This window comes from Epinephelus fuscoguttatus, linkage group LG13, assembly GCF_011397635.1.
Source record: "Epinephelus fuscoguttatus linkage group LG13, E.fuscoguttatus.final_Chr_v1".
Lineage (NCBI taxonomy): Eukaryota > Metazoa > Chordata > Actinopteri > Perciformes > Serranidae > Epinephelus > Epinephelus fuscoguttatus.
This window is the reverse complement of record NC_064764.1, coordinates 15378607-15393181: the sequence shown is the minus strand read 5'-3', so window position 1 is coordinate 15393181 and position 14575 is coordinate 15378607. Positions and strand designations below refer to the sequence as shown.

The 14575-nt window shown below is 42.8% G+C and overlaps 2 protein-coding genes across 4 annotated transcripts in view; both read left to right on the top strand.

Moving 5' to 3' along the window:
* LOC125899663 (translationally-controlled tumor protein homolog) overlaps positions 1-14575 on the top strand; it is a 589762-nt gene that overhangs the window by 97816 nt on the left and 477371 nt on the right. The gene's annotated exons all lie outside the window — the stretch shown is intronic.
* LOC125899644 (TSC22 domain family protein 1-like) overlaps positions 3833-14575 on the top strand; it is a 38417-nt gene continuing 27674 nt past the window's right edge. The window contains exon 1 of the mRNA XM_049594097.1: positions 3833-7378. Within this exon, the coding sequence (XP_049450054.1) occupies positions 4677-7378 (2702 nt within the window). The 5' untranslated portion in view covers positions 3833-4676. The remainder of the gene's footprint in view (positions 7379-14575) is intronic.

Below are 14575 nucleotides of genomic sequence, written 5' to 3'. Positions count from 1 at the left end.
TCTGGATTTCACTTGGACTTGAGCCTTTTGACCTGAAAATACTTAAAGGTCAGAGATTAAAAGTATGTTATTTAAAAACTGTGTCACAAATAAATTCATTTCCTGAATCAACTACCATTAACCCTATTCATTCCCAGCATGTCGACACATAATTAGAACCACTTTGTTTGAACCAATCTGACAGCATCCAATCAAGTTGCAGGAGAGAACCATGAAGAACTAATGTTACGTTATGGAACGCCAGTTTTAAAAAATGATAAAAAAATATAATTTCATTTGTGAAATTGTAGCAATCAACAAAAAATGAATTGCAATGTCCAAAACATGTGGGTCAAAAAAAACAGACAGAGGCAACAACTTCCAACTTCATCTGACATTTGAAGTTGCACAAAGAACAGTACGTCAAGGATGATATTAACATAGTTAAGGAGCTAATGCTCAGCTAATTTTAGCTTAACAACCAAGTAACTTTTAACTTTTGGTTTTGTAAATTTAATATACTATTACTCTGTTCATAAAATGGCATTGCTCTTGGCAAAGAGCGCATGACGACTCGAAATATTTGGTTTTGGGACTTGACTTAGGACTTTCCTGTCTTGACCTGGGACTTAATTTGGAACATGAGTGCACAGACTTGAGATTTACTTGTGACTTTAAAAACTATGACTGGTCCAATCTCTGCTAAATACCTCATTATGTTACAGTAACTACTAAAAGAAAGATCTGTCAACAAAATTAGATGCATCACATGAGAGACTGTGACTTTATGAATTTATGTGATAAATAAAGTCATTTGCATTAAAGGTCCAGTGTGAAGGATTCAGTGACATCTAGTGGTGAGGTTGCAGGGGTAAAACTTCTCCCGTGTCCCAAGCGTGTAAGAGAAATACTGTGGCAGATGAGAAAATGCAAAACCCAAATGGCCCTGTTGAGAACCAGTGTTTGATTTGTCTATTCTGGACTACTGTAGAAACAACATGGCGGACTCCGTGAGAGAGTATCCACTTCGTATGTGGATTTAACAGCTCATGCTGAGGGAAGGAAAACACAACATTTCTTATTTCCAGGTGATTATAATCGAATGGAAATATAGTTCTGAATACATATTTGGTCAAATATCAAATGAATACAGATAAAAAAAAAAGTGTAAAGTGTGCTGGGGCAGAATTATTAATGTGACTCCTAAATATATACTGCATTAAAGACTATGGAGCCCAGAATTAGGGAGTGTCTTATCTCTGATGAACCAGTAGAGTGATGCCTTCTGCTACTGAGAGACAGTTCAGCTTAGTTTAGTTCTGCTTAATTTACTGTTTGAATGTGGTTTACATACATAACAAATCTGATATCCTCTTACTTTTATATAAGTGTACACTTAAAGCATGTATCTTATACAGTGTTAATATAATGGAGGATTTTATTTTGGATCATTAAGAGAGAGAGAAAGGAAGAGAAAATATTAACTGAAGATTGTTCAAAGTAGAAAAGTATCTCTGTATCCAGACGTGAACAGAATAAACCAGAACACAGAAAATGGAGATGCTTGACCAGTTAAACAGCAGAGTTCATTGACCTGCAGTGGCAACATTACAGATGAACAAATGTGTATGTTTTCCCTAACTCCCTAACACACACACACACACACACACACACTAGAGAGAGAGAGAGAGAGAGAGAGAGAGAGAGAGGCCCCTAACAGTACCTGTGTGTAGAATAATCCTTCAGTGTAGTTAACACCTGTGTCTGTCTGCAGAGAGATCTAGCAACTCTCTGTCCACCTTTGTTTCAGAAACATTGTTGTGATGTTGATGTTTTGCTCAATCCACAGCAAATGCTCAGGAGGTTAGCATCTCATTGATAGTAGATTTAACAACACCATATTTAGAGGGAAACACCACCTAAATTTAGAATTTCAGTGGTATTTCCAAGGCTTGGGAAGGTTTAATCAATATTTGTGAACATGAGCTACTCTCTCTCAAAGCCAGGAACAAAAGTCTCAGAGTCTCACTCTTGTGATGTCATAAGGTCTAAGTCTGGAGCTGCTCCATAGACAAACAATGGGAGGCTAATTCTGCAGACCCAAATAATGTTTGTTTTCCTTTTTAAAACCCAAAAGGGGTTTTATTCTATTTTAGTGTCCCCAGTTCTGAAATTTGAGTTTTATCACTCTAGTTTTTGGATTTGAGAAAGAGTTGTTCATTTTGCTAACATGTTTGGGCTGTCTTAGACCATAGGAATAACATGTATGATTTTTTTAATGGATGCAGGTCCTTTTTAACAAGAGGGTCAGATGTTTTCTTTTGTAATATTTTAATATGAAATTTGCTTGCTTTCGGATAAATGTTGTAGAGTAAAAAAGACTGTATTTCTATCTGGAGTGCTGTGTATTGAACCCAACGCTCAAATAATGGCCCACGTACCTTCTTCTTGAGTACAGTGGGCTACTTGAATAAATATACTGCTACAGTATAAAGTATTTTCAGTCTCTTGAATTAAATAATTTCCTATTGCAGGGGTGTCAAGGTTTTGAGGACATCGAGGCCTTAGCCTGGACCTCTGTCGGTGGTTCTTAGGGTGTCTGGATATTTCCTAGATTAATAATAAAACTGGGATGTTGAAAATATTGGTAATTGTTAGTAATTAGTATTGGTTAAAAACAGAATACTTTGCAACTGCTTTCATTGAAATTGAGAGAATTTTGGGGTGCTTATACTGGATTATTTCCATTTTATGCTACTTCATACTTCTGCTCCACCACATCTCAGAGGGAAATATTGTACCTTTTACTCCACTACATTTATTTGTCTGCTTTAGTTACTTTGAAAACTTTGACTGATATTACAAACTATAATCATCTAATAAATGACGATGTATACTTACAGATTAAACTACCCAGCAGTATTATAAATCTCCACCTTTAACAGCGGCAACACTGAAGTCACACAAAACTACTGCTCACTCAAGTACTGCTTGAATGACACAGAGGACGCAAAGGCTGCATTTTTGATCAACAATATGATATTATTTTCAAAGGATATAATGAATGAATGAAATTCAATTCAGTTCAATAGAACTTGATTTATCCTGAAGAAAATTCTTGTGCCAGAGAATGCTTAAAATTACAGTAACACAAATCATAGTAACAACAATTTACATTCACAAACTTGTAACAATGGTCACACACTGGCCCTAGTTTTTTTTTAATTATAGAGTATTAAACATCAGTCAAAATACTAAAAAATATACCAGATATAACGTGTTTAAGGAGTTAAAAAAGTAAAAAACAGTGCCTAATAGAGTAACAATAGTATTGCATATAACATTGAGACATAATACTGCATATGACACTGACAAGTGATCATAATATTAGAAAAGTGATATTGCACAAGATAATAAAAAGTAGCGTGTAAAAGTGATAGTGCAGCTAATATAGGTCAATATTATTGTCAGTGTCCTTTGTTTCAGCCCTCCTCCCTACAGAAGAGGCAGGGGTTATACAGTTTGATGGCCACAGGTAGAAAAGATCTCAAGTGGAGTGCTCCTGGGTGGCCTCTGTCTATGGCTGAATGCGCTCTGGTGACTCATGAGTGAAATGACACATTACTAGATCCGGGGCTTTTTTGTTGTTTTTCTTAGGCCTATTTTTAATTATTTATTTTTTGAATATCTATAAAGCCTTTTGAGATCTGGGGTTATTCATAAAACATTTGGGGGCTGAAGCCTCGGACACCCAGGCCCAACAACGCCACTGTCCTATTGTGATGTAGCTTACCCAAACTGGTTTACGAGGGAGCGCCCTCTCCTCGGCACTTTCCGGCTCTTTCCGTCGATGTTGATGTTGGGCTCGGCACCGCCTCTCCCAGACTGCTTTATGTCTGGCAGCAGAGACCATGCGCGGTCGCCATATTACGGAGCACCCCTCCCCTTCAGTCCCGTCACAGCACAGAGCCACAGCAGCGGTGCAGGAGGCTACATCCTGAACAACGCTACCGCTGGGGAGGACCAGTGATACAGCAAAACCAAGACCAAAACGAGGAGTCAGTGGAATGGATTAAACCCTTGTACACCGCTCTTAAGTGATCGTAGTCGGTTTTACATCGCTGTGCACCGGATAAAAGGTTGCTTGTTTACATTTTCTTTTCTTTGAACAAATTCAGCAGCTAAAACGACTCGCTATAGTCTGTGTTTAGCTAGCCGGTGATGGAGACTGGCAGCTAGCTAGCTGACGTTACTCTTCTGTCAGGCTAGCATCTAATATAAGGCTAACTTACTTAGCAGCTATTCTGCGTTTAATACCAGCGGCTGTTACAACATAGTTTCTCGGCAGAAAGCCCACAAAATGTTAGCTTGTGTTTAGCAAAGGCACAAACGGACAACACTGGTAGTTAGCCGGCGAATTAACATTGGCATCAGCTGACGTTAGCTCGCTAGCTACTCAGCAAGCAGCCACTAGCTTCTTTTGCCTCGCTAACTGTCACCGGAGAACACTGGATCGTGTATGAGAGGCTGTAAATATTGGCACAACTTTGTCTGATAATCCAGAACAGCCGGTTCAGATATTTATTTTTTTTGATCGTGTTGTCTGTTGATCGTAGTTTAGTCAAAACGGCGCCGTTAACGAACTGCAAGCTTATCACATACTGTCAGAGACCAACTACCCCCCGGATTCTCTCGAAATGCATCATCCGGACCCTGCAGGAGACTCTGGCAGTGTTAGAAAGATGGCGCACCCGGCTGTCTTTCATAGAAGGGGTAGCAACACGGGCAGCGGGAGCGGCTCCGCGCTGTCAGCACCGGCAAACCCGGTGGTCAATAACAGCCACGTCCCCGCCGATGATTATCAGCCCTCCCTGTTGATTCAGTGCCAACCTCCTGCTGGTTCATCCTCCCCGGGTCCCCATCACATCCCACCCCACAGCCTGAATCTGCAGCCCCAGCCCACACAGTCGACTGGAGCTCAGATAAAGAAGAAGAGTGGCTTCCAGATCACAAGTGTGACTCCAGCACAAATATCTGTGAGTACCAACAACAGTATTGCAGAAGACACAGAGAGCTATGATGACCTGGATGAGTCCCACACAGAGGATCTCTCTTCTTCAGAAATCCTGGATGTGTCCCTCTCCCGGGCTAATGACATAGTGGGAGCAGAGAGGAGCTCCTCGGAGGAGACGCTGAATAATTTCCATGATGCAGAGACCCCTGGAGCTGTCTCCCCCAACCAGCCTTCACACCCCCATGCCCTGAACCAGGCTCAGCAGCATGGTGGGACCATGGTGAATGGGACTGTGCACCATCAACATCCAAATCATCCTAACCATGCCCAGGTCTACTCTCTGTCCTCTGGGCCTGGGAGCACCCCATCTGCCCTCACTTCTGGAGCTTTACCTTGTGTCACCCAGAAAATGCCTTCTAACATGGGGGTCCTTCAAGAGAATGTTTCCCAGGCTGCCCCTCCAAGTATTGTTGCTCAGCCCGTGGGGGTTGTGGCCCCGGGATCTGTCCCTGGAATGCACAGCTCTGCTACGGGCACTACAGTTAGCATAGTTAATCCCCAGACCAGCACTGTTAGTAATGTGAATATGTTGAGCTCTGCCAACGTGCCTGTGAGAGGGGGGATCAGCACGAGTGTTAGCAGTAGCAGTGGTGGCTTTCCTCTCAATGTGATAAGCGGCGGTGGGGGGAGTGGAGGTGGTGGTGTTGCAGCTGGGGGTAACCTTATAACCACCACTAATGTCAGCATGATCCAGCAACCCCAAAACATCAACTCCAATATCGCTATGACTACTACAACTACTGCTGCTGCTGTCAGTGCCTCTGGAGGGATTGGACTCTCTGGTGGGATCCAGGGAAGAGTTGGGTCTGCTGTGCCCCCGCCTGTGAGTGCCCCTGTCACAGCTGTGGCCACAGCCTCTGTCCCATCTGCTCCTGCCCCAACTCCAGCCCCTGCAGTGGCTACCACCAGTTCCCGCTTCAGGGTGGTGAAGCTGGACTCTAGCTCTGAACCCTTTAAGAAGGGCAGATGGACATGCACTGAATTCTATGACAAGGAGACCCCGGCTTCTGCTCCCAGCTCTGCTGCATCTGATACTGGGTCTCTCAGCATGCGTCAGTTTGTCTCTGAGAGCTTTGCTGGGGCCTCAGAGAGGGAAAGCACAAGTGGTAGTTCTGTGAGTAGCACTATGAGTACATTGAGCCATTATACTGAGAGTGTGTGCAGTGGAGAGGCTGGGGGACCCCCAGTCCCCCAGCATGCCCAGGATTACGCCTCCCCTCCTCAGGGCTTTCAAGGAATCCTCCCCAGTGGCTTAAGCATGGGAGTGTCCCAACCTCACATGCACCCCCAGGATATTACCCATTCACATTTGAAGACTACTGTGGCCCCCACGGCTCCCACTAGCATTCATCAGCCTGCTCCCATGCCAGGTCATCAGACTGCCACTGGACTCCCTACGCAGGCTGTACCCCAGCAGCAGCTCACTTACGCCCAGGCAGTTGCTAATCAATCCTCAGGCTCCACACAGGGCTTAGTGGGTGTTCAGCAGCAGCAGGTCGGCTATGCCACCATGCCACAGCAACAATCTGCTACCCCCCAAGCTGCCCAAGCGCAGGTGAGGCCACCCGAGTACACCCACCCACACCAAGGTATCCCCCAGGCTGCAGCTTCTCAATCTCTGCCCAACCAAGCTGGATCAGCTCCCTCGGGGTCAGCTAATGGAGCATGTCAGATGATGGGAGGCCCGCAGCAGTCACAGGCACTCCTTCACTCACAGGCCCAGCAGCCCTCCTCCCTTCAGTCCGCCACCTCCAGTATGCCCCCTCATGCTGGAGCACCAGGTCTTGGCCAGCAGCCTCAGAGCCACCCAGGCCATCTGGACTGCCAGCAGCAGAAGCCACAGTCACTCCCAACACAAATCCAAAACCCCGGCCTGGGCACCCAGCTGCCCACAACAGTCCACCAGAGCCAAGTGTCTGCACCAAGTGTGCCTCCTCCAAACCCTCCGAGCGCTCCCCAGACCCAGCCCCAAGCCCACAACGCTGGGAACAGTGGTAGGATGCCCCAGCAGGGTGTTCCACAGAGCCAACTGTCTTGTGTCAGCATGTCCCAGGACCACAGCAGCGCCCTGGCCCTGGCTCATGCTGCCCAGGCCAGTGCCCTCTACGCTAGTCTGCCCACCTTCACCACCACTCAGCTGCAGGATGCCCAGCGGCTGCTCTTCCAGCACCAGTCGGCTTTGTTGGGGCTGCCCAAGCTGTCTGGAGGAGAGGCTGGATCTGGATCCAGCACTGGCCAGGGTCAAGAAACCGAGGTCAACGCCGCTGCCGCCAGTGCCTTAACTGCATCAGCTGGTCTCAAGGCTGTGGATGGAGAGGAGGATGGGTAAGAGATTCAATTTCCTCACTTTTGTCACTTCTTTGTTTATTTGATTGGTTGTAATCAGATTTTACTAGTGTTAAATCATGTGTATCTGTTACATGTGTGTTTGTAGACCAACTCAGCATTCAGAGTCTGTTTAAAGCTGGATGATTTCACTGGTTGCTGTGGCAGCTGTGAGGAAAGAAAAGTGTTATTGTTTTCCCAGCTAGCCAGCAGGCAGTTGCCAGGCTGCCACAGTCTGTCTGTCTGTCCTCTGTCTGTGGGACACAGTGCAGGGCTCAGCTGGATGTGACGTCTCTTGTCTTCATCAAGTGGCTGCAGTGATTCGACATTTTACCTAGCCTGACTCCTTGCTTAAACCCCGACTGTCTGTCTGCCTTACAGGGCACAATTTCTGCTGGGTGCACAGTTCACCGTACACACTCTCTCAGCACATTTGTTGTTGAAAAGCAGGAAACAAGGCGGAGGTTGTATGATTATTTAATCAGAGACCGAAGAGAGAGGGAGGCTGCAAATATAATAGAAATAAATAGTTTCATTCTACAGATGAGACAAAACATTACGGGCAATATTTAATTTTGTTTTACAAGCTATTTTCAAAGCTAACTTTAAATGAACTCATGAAGAAGAGATGGTGGTTTCCTTGTTGACGTGAGAAGTATAGCGCAGTAGTACTTTTCCTTCACTAAGAGCTTATTGATTTCATTAAGAGCTCACTCTCACTCCTCTCACTATCTCTCTTTTTCCTCCATCTCTCTCTGTCACTCAGCTGAAAAGTCTTGTGGAATGTCCCCGTAATAAGTTTTAAGAACTGATTTTGAGGTTCCAGGGGAATTTTAATCACCCGGCAGCAGCAACAGCAGGAAATTGCCCACATTTCAGTCACTCTTACAATCTTAAGCCCATTTCCCCAACATCTTTAAATGTTATTACCTTGGCTTTAAAATGCTGTGCATACCCGAGTTAAAATTATAAAGATGAGTTTATTACTGGACTGGTTTACATTACTGGGTCTGTAGAGGTTAACGTGGATGTAATCATGCTAGTTTTGTTTCAGTCTGTCTTTATGGGCCAGCTAGATGGAAACTGAAGGATGGCTACTGTTATCACATGACGTCTAACTCCGAGGAATGTGAAATCTATGGGGATCAGGTGGATTATTGTCTTTGATGATAAGTAGCATTTGGGTGAAACCAAAGCCCTTGTTTCAAACGAGAAGATTGTCTTGGTGAATTAGGCTCACGGCTGGTTTCTCGGTAGTTTACCTGCTGTCACGAGAATGCAAATAGGTAACAGAAGTCTGTTTGCGTAGTAAGGGGTGGCTGCAACTGGAACTGGTTGTTTCTCTTCCATTCTTAACCAGTGACACCCATTGAAACAAAACAGTGCAAACTCAGAGATTACAGCACAGCCTCATCAGCTGATGCAAACATGCTTGCCCATGCAGCCTTAGGGCTCATTGATACTCCCTTTACATACAAAAATAGATAGGTCCATTTCAAAGATTGTGAACGCCACTGCCCTCATACTTCCACGTGTCCTTTATGTTGGCATAAAGCCAATAGATGGCACTCGTCAAAAGTTTCACACAACAACAAACATCATGACAGTGTATGAGTATTGTTTTCAGTCGTTGTTAACAGCATTTATTTAAGATGAGCATTTATTTGGAAGTTAATTGCAATTTAAAAATGTCTGATGTATGAATATTAGAAAACAATGGTTAGTTAGTTAGAAAAAGAGACACTAATTTGGAGGTCAACTTTGCATTGGTTTTTGGGGTAAGTGTTTGGGACCAAAAGGGGGAATAACAGTGGAAGCTGGTAATATTTGAGTTTTATTTAAGTTGTGATAGATGTGTTGATTTTACTCTGTGGAGGTTTCTGAGGCTGTTTTGAGGGTGTCTGCATCTTGCAAATGTGGCAGCAATGTTCACCTGTGGTCAGGAGAAACTAAACCATGTGCATACTGCACAGTGGTTAGTTCAGGTAACCTGGGGCATTGAAGCATTCCCTTTGAAAACACAAGGCCAGGCTGCTTCTGTCTGCTTAGAAAAGCTTGATATCTCTGTCATGTACCTTTTTTAACTTAATGATATTAAATTGGGGCTGGGCAACAACTTCTGTTTGCATTTTTTTTTTCAATTTGCATTCATTTGGACAACAGGGTTTTGTCAAATGTCAGAGGCTATGTGTTTATTTCATCATAGTATGATTGCACTAAAAGTCCACTATTGTTGAATTTTTTGCCTTGAATCTGATAGTTGTAATTTAGGAACAACAGGTATTGATTACTTTCACTTTGCTGCTAAAAAATGATGGCCATTTTGTGCAAAGAGGCAGTAAAGTTTGAGTGATCGCACCTTTTTAAAGTCACTTTAATGGAAGCATTTCTCAGACTCTGGACCTTCTTCCTTTGTGTACTAATTGCAGAGGAGCCAGCCCCTCTAATAAAAGCTGATTTGTTCTCCATCTGGTAGGAATGTATTTACAAGGGTGTTCTGGGTGGGGGTCTGTGTGCCATATCGCTGGTTGTACGCGTCCTACTGGTTCGCTGTGTGGCTCCTGTCAACATATTTTAAGGTTTAATGTGTGGGATGACCCTGCCCTTGTAAATCACCTCCTAAGGCACGGCTGTAAAACGCCAGGGTCTCTTTAGAGTATCAGTGAGAGAGAGAGAGAGAGAGAGAGAGAGAGAGAGAGAGAGAGAGAGAGAGAGAGAGAGAGATTGAATGAGGAAGTATGTCAGTTGTGAATTTGCTCAATCCGCACTGACAAGTCATTAATGGAATCTGCTCAAGATGAGTGGGTGGTCTTTGTGTGTGTGTGTGTGTGTGTGTGTGTGGAGGCTACTGTGTATTGACTGCTGGGGTTTATAGGCTCGTTAATGGTAAAACAGTGATTAAAAAATGCTGCCAAATGTTAAATAGCATGAGCAAAATGTAACTCATATGAGAGCAGGTATCAAACGTGATCATACACAGGTTTCCACATGCATGACACTCTCTGTGTGAGGTTTTGGTTTTGTGCTGTTAGGCTGTGTGTGTATACTTCAGTTTAGTTCTTGTTTCTTCAGACGGAAGATGGTGTTTTGACGAAAGGCAATGTAAAGGTCAGCAAACTTGGCTAGCTGAATTATAACATACAGTTTAAGTCAAGATATTTTGCTATAAGTTTAAGCACTTTGTTTCTCAATTTTGATGTTTTATATCAGCATGTGGTGTGATCTTGGTATAGCTGTGTTTTCAAAGGGTCATTGAAAATGACCCTTTGTTAAAAAACTCAAGGGGTTACAGTTGTGGTAACATCTTCCTTCAGCTACCATGTAGACTTGCATGTATTTGACTGGCCAACGCAGTGCCAGTGACGGTGCCTTGTGGCAAAAGTTGAGCCAGGTACAACTTTTTTTTGTCAAACTAGCCTGCATCTTTTTGCTGAAGCCCCTGCTGTGCCAATGCAATGGAAATGAATGAGGATGCTGCAACCCAGCGCTATTGTTGCTCTGAACACAGCCTAAGTGTGTGTCTGAATGTGAATGTGTAAAGGCTCAGGGGAATGTGGCTCTGGCTGGCAGCACGATGGCTATCTCTGCTGCTGGCTGTTTTGAATGTAATCTTCCCCCTGGCAGTGCAGGGAGCCAGTGTGTGCTGGGCCTGTTGCTCATTGTGCAGAGATCAACGAGATCCCCAAAATTCACAACACACAGAGGAAGTGACCCAACCTGACCCAACCCAACTTTGTCAGGTCTGAAGCTCGGTGAGACAGCTGAGGACACAGCAGACTGGACCAGATGGAACCAGACTGAGCTGAGTTGTGCATCAGTGTCCCAGCTCTGATAAATCCTGCTATTGTGTTGCTCCATTCTTCCCTTCATTAGCGCCCGCTCTGTAGATGGTTTTGTCCAAGCATTGGCGTAAGGAAGTTTATACCAAACACTGACAAACCTGATAACCAGATGTTCCAGTCCCTCTTTGTACAGTGGGTCTTGGATAAAGGAAATGTTGTACTCATTGGCCACATCTTGGTTTGTTTGTCTTTTCAGGCCAGATTTTCTTTAATGACTCCACAGCTGTATGCATTTAGAGCAGCACTGCCCTGTGCTGAACCCTACTTAGATTTTCCTGTTCAGTATCTTAAGGTATTGTGGTGTATCATAGATTGTTTTCTTGTCATATATTGTGACTTGCACCACCATCTATGGTTTAATACTGTTGTAATCATAACAGGTGATATTGTGTACCTGTTGTACCAAACCTGTTGTATTAAAAGATCGCTCTAAAAAGTTTTGTATGGAGTATTGTCCTACATAGAGTCAACTCGATCTTGAAGTCGGTTATAATAGATTCCAATGTTGACCAGGGCTCCAGACTTTTTACATTTGTTGCACTGGGGTGCCTAATTTTTCATTTAGGTGCATCAGCACATAATTTAGGTGCAGATACATTTTAGGCATTAGCTTTCTTTGTCAGGCCCCATACATATTGGCCTTTTTTCAATGTTACCAGCTGTCTAATCACATTGCAGAAGGGGCGGGACAAACACCACAAAGACCAACCGTCACATAGGACATCTTCAAGTGCTAAACAACAGCAACTGCCGTTTTCAGTTGAGATAAAGATATGCTTTGGTGGACACACAGCCTTATTAAATTAACAACAGCGATTTGCAAAACGACCAACCAATTTACCAACCAACCAGAGTATGATACCCTTGGTTGTGATGCACAAATACTGATATACAGACATCTCTTTATCCATGCTGGTCTATGGGAAAAAGTCTTTTTGGCCCAATGGTGTCATGTATTTGACCCGGAAGCTGTATTTCCTTCCACTGTTAAACCACTTTGAAAAAAATGGCTTGTTGACTAGTTACCATGCTTGGAAAATGCTTTGAATTAAACATAAAAGTTTTGTATACCTTTGCTGAAAAGTAACATTTCATATATCTTGAATATGCTGATTTAGCTCACTTGGTCAATTTTCTCATGTAAATCTGTGATTAAATTTGCAATTTTCATTTTCTTATAACAAAACGGAAGGTGTCAGTGATGCACTCAATGTACTGATTATCAACTACTTCCCTTGATGATCTATAATAACTGGTCAGTCAAAAAAAGGCGTTTATGGAAGACTGCTAGATCTAAATCAGAGCCACACCTTTGTAAAGCCATTTCATCAAGCATTACAAAAATTGAGATGTATTTTTAGCCACACTAAAGGAATCATTTTGCAAAAGAGAACTGGAAATAAGCCATGGACTCAGTATGGACACAGGTACCAAGAAAGGCCAGGCGTGGTGCTGAGAAACACTCGCGCTCAGTCACAAAGTTGTTTTTCCGTAGCAAATGCAGCAATATTGTGGCAGTGTTTGGCTGTTGCTTTTTAAATAGTGCTCTTGCTTGTCCACAGTTGGGCTACAAATGTTTTGCTAAAAGTAAACAGCGTTTGTTATTTGTTATGCTGCTGACACCTCCCCCATTCCCACCACATAGACCAAGCCAGAGAGCACCAGAACACAGCAGAGCAGCAACATGCTGTGTATGAGCGAGAGAGAGGGAGGGAGGTCTCACTACACACTACTGAATATTTACTGGCTTTCTAAGCCAAGCAGTGAAAGCATGAATGGCAGAATGAAAACAACCTTGGAGATTCTGAGCAGTTCACTGTATTTTGATGAAACAGAGGTTAATGTGTACATACCACTCACATTTATGTCTGTATAAATCACGCCATGTTTTTGTCTGTTGCTAATTTGTATGCTTTGTACAGATGCATCATTGATTTCATTTGTCTCTGCTCCTGTCTTACAGATGGTTTATTTTTCCATCAATAAACAGGATTGTTTCACTTAAGTGTGGTGGGAAAACTAATGGCTCGTAATGGATGATAATGGATTGTGTTTTTAGCCTGCCTTTCATCTATGGGAAAATTGCCCTTCCACCCCAGAGTGAATACACACTCACAGTCTCACTCACACACTCTTTCATGATAGTCTAACCTTGCTGTTGTGTGACAGTCTCACCCCGATGTTGTCATTTTGGTTCCTTTTGTACCTGAACAATACAGGATGCAGTTATATTTCTGACTCAGCAATAACTCATTTGCCTGTACATTGTCTCTCCATTGAAGGTGTCTGTAGTGCAACAAAATCAATAGACTGAGTCTCTTTGGTCATCGCAATATAATCACACCCCAAATGGGTTACCCTGTTGGGTTTATGAGAGGTTCAGTATTGGCCTCTCTGTTTCCACTGTGAATAAGACAGTTTGTAGCACTGCAAAGAAAAATGTTGACCAAAATACATTTTTTTTTTTGTGATAGAATTTCTTTTTCAATAAACAACAGAACACAATACAGCGTCAGTATTAAGAGGATAGCATACAAATCTAAATTAGTGTCAAAAATATTGTGGTTTCACAGTATCACTGTGTTACAGAATTATTATTATTATTATTATTATTATTATCATTATCATTATCATCAGACAGAGGGATCATTAAAGGAATAATTTTTTTTTTTTTTTTTTTTTTTGAAGCGACCAAACACCACACGTTCTCATAATATAAGATGAAGTGACCAATGACTGATAATGTCGAAGGACACCTCCTTAACCTTATTCATGGTTAGTTATTTTTGAGGAAGCATCCAGACCTTCCAATATATATAATTTACAAACGGATTCCAACATGCCATTATGTATGGAATAGAGACAACATCTCTTTGAAATAGGGCGTGTATGGCTGGTTATTATTTTGGGGATGTAGTGAGAAACAAATTTTTCCTCATATGGTAGGTGAAGGCCTAACCATATTCCTAAAAAAAAGCATTAAGGTGCCTCTTTGAATGGCATTAACAACTCTAGCAAATTCCTTAGTGGCTACTAGGAAATTACATGTAGAGTTTTTGTGATACGTTGTTGTGCTGATCCACTTCCTCATTAGTTCAAATCCCAGATAGATCGTTTGGTTTGGTGCTCAATGGTAACATTTTACAGCATTTTTCATTTTCAAGTTTTGGCCTTATGCTAAAAGCAATAAGCCAGTACTGCATTTGAGATCTATAAAAAAGTGTTTTTTTGTTTTTAATCACAGTGGATCGACACAGAGTGCAGTACTTTGTACAGACATTTTAAGCGTTCTGTGTATACATTACTTTCCTGATGTCCACCAACTTATTTCTTTGACAACAAAAGTAATTGTACT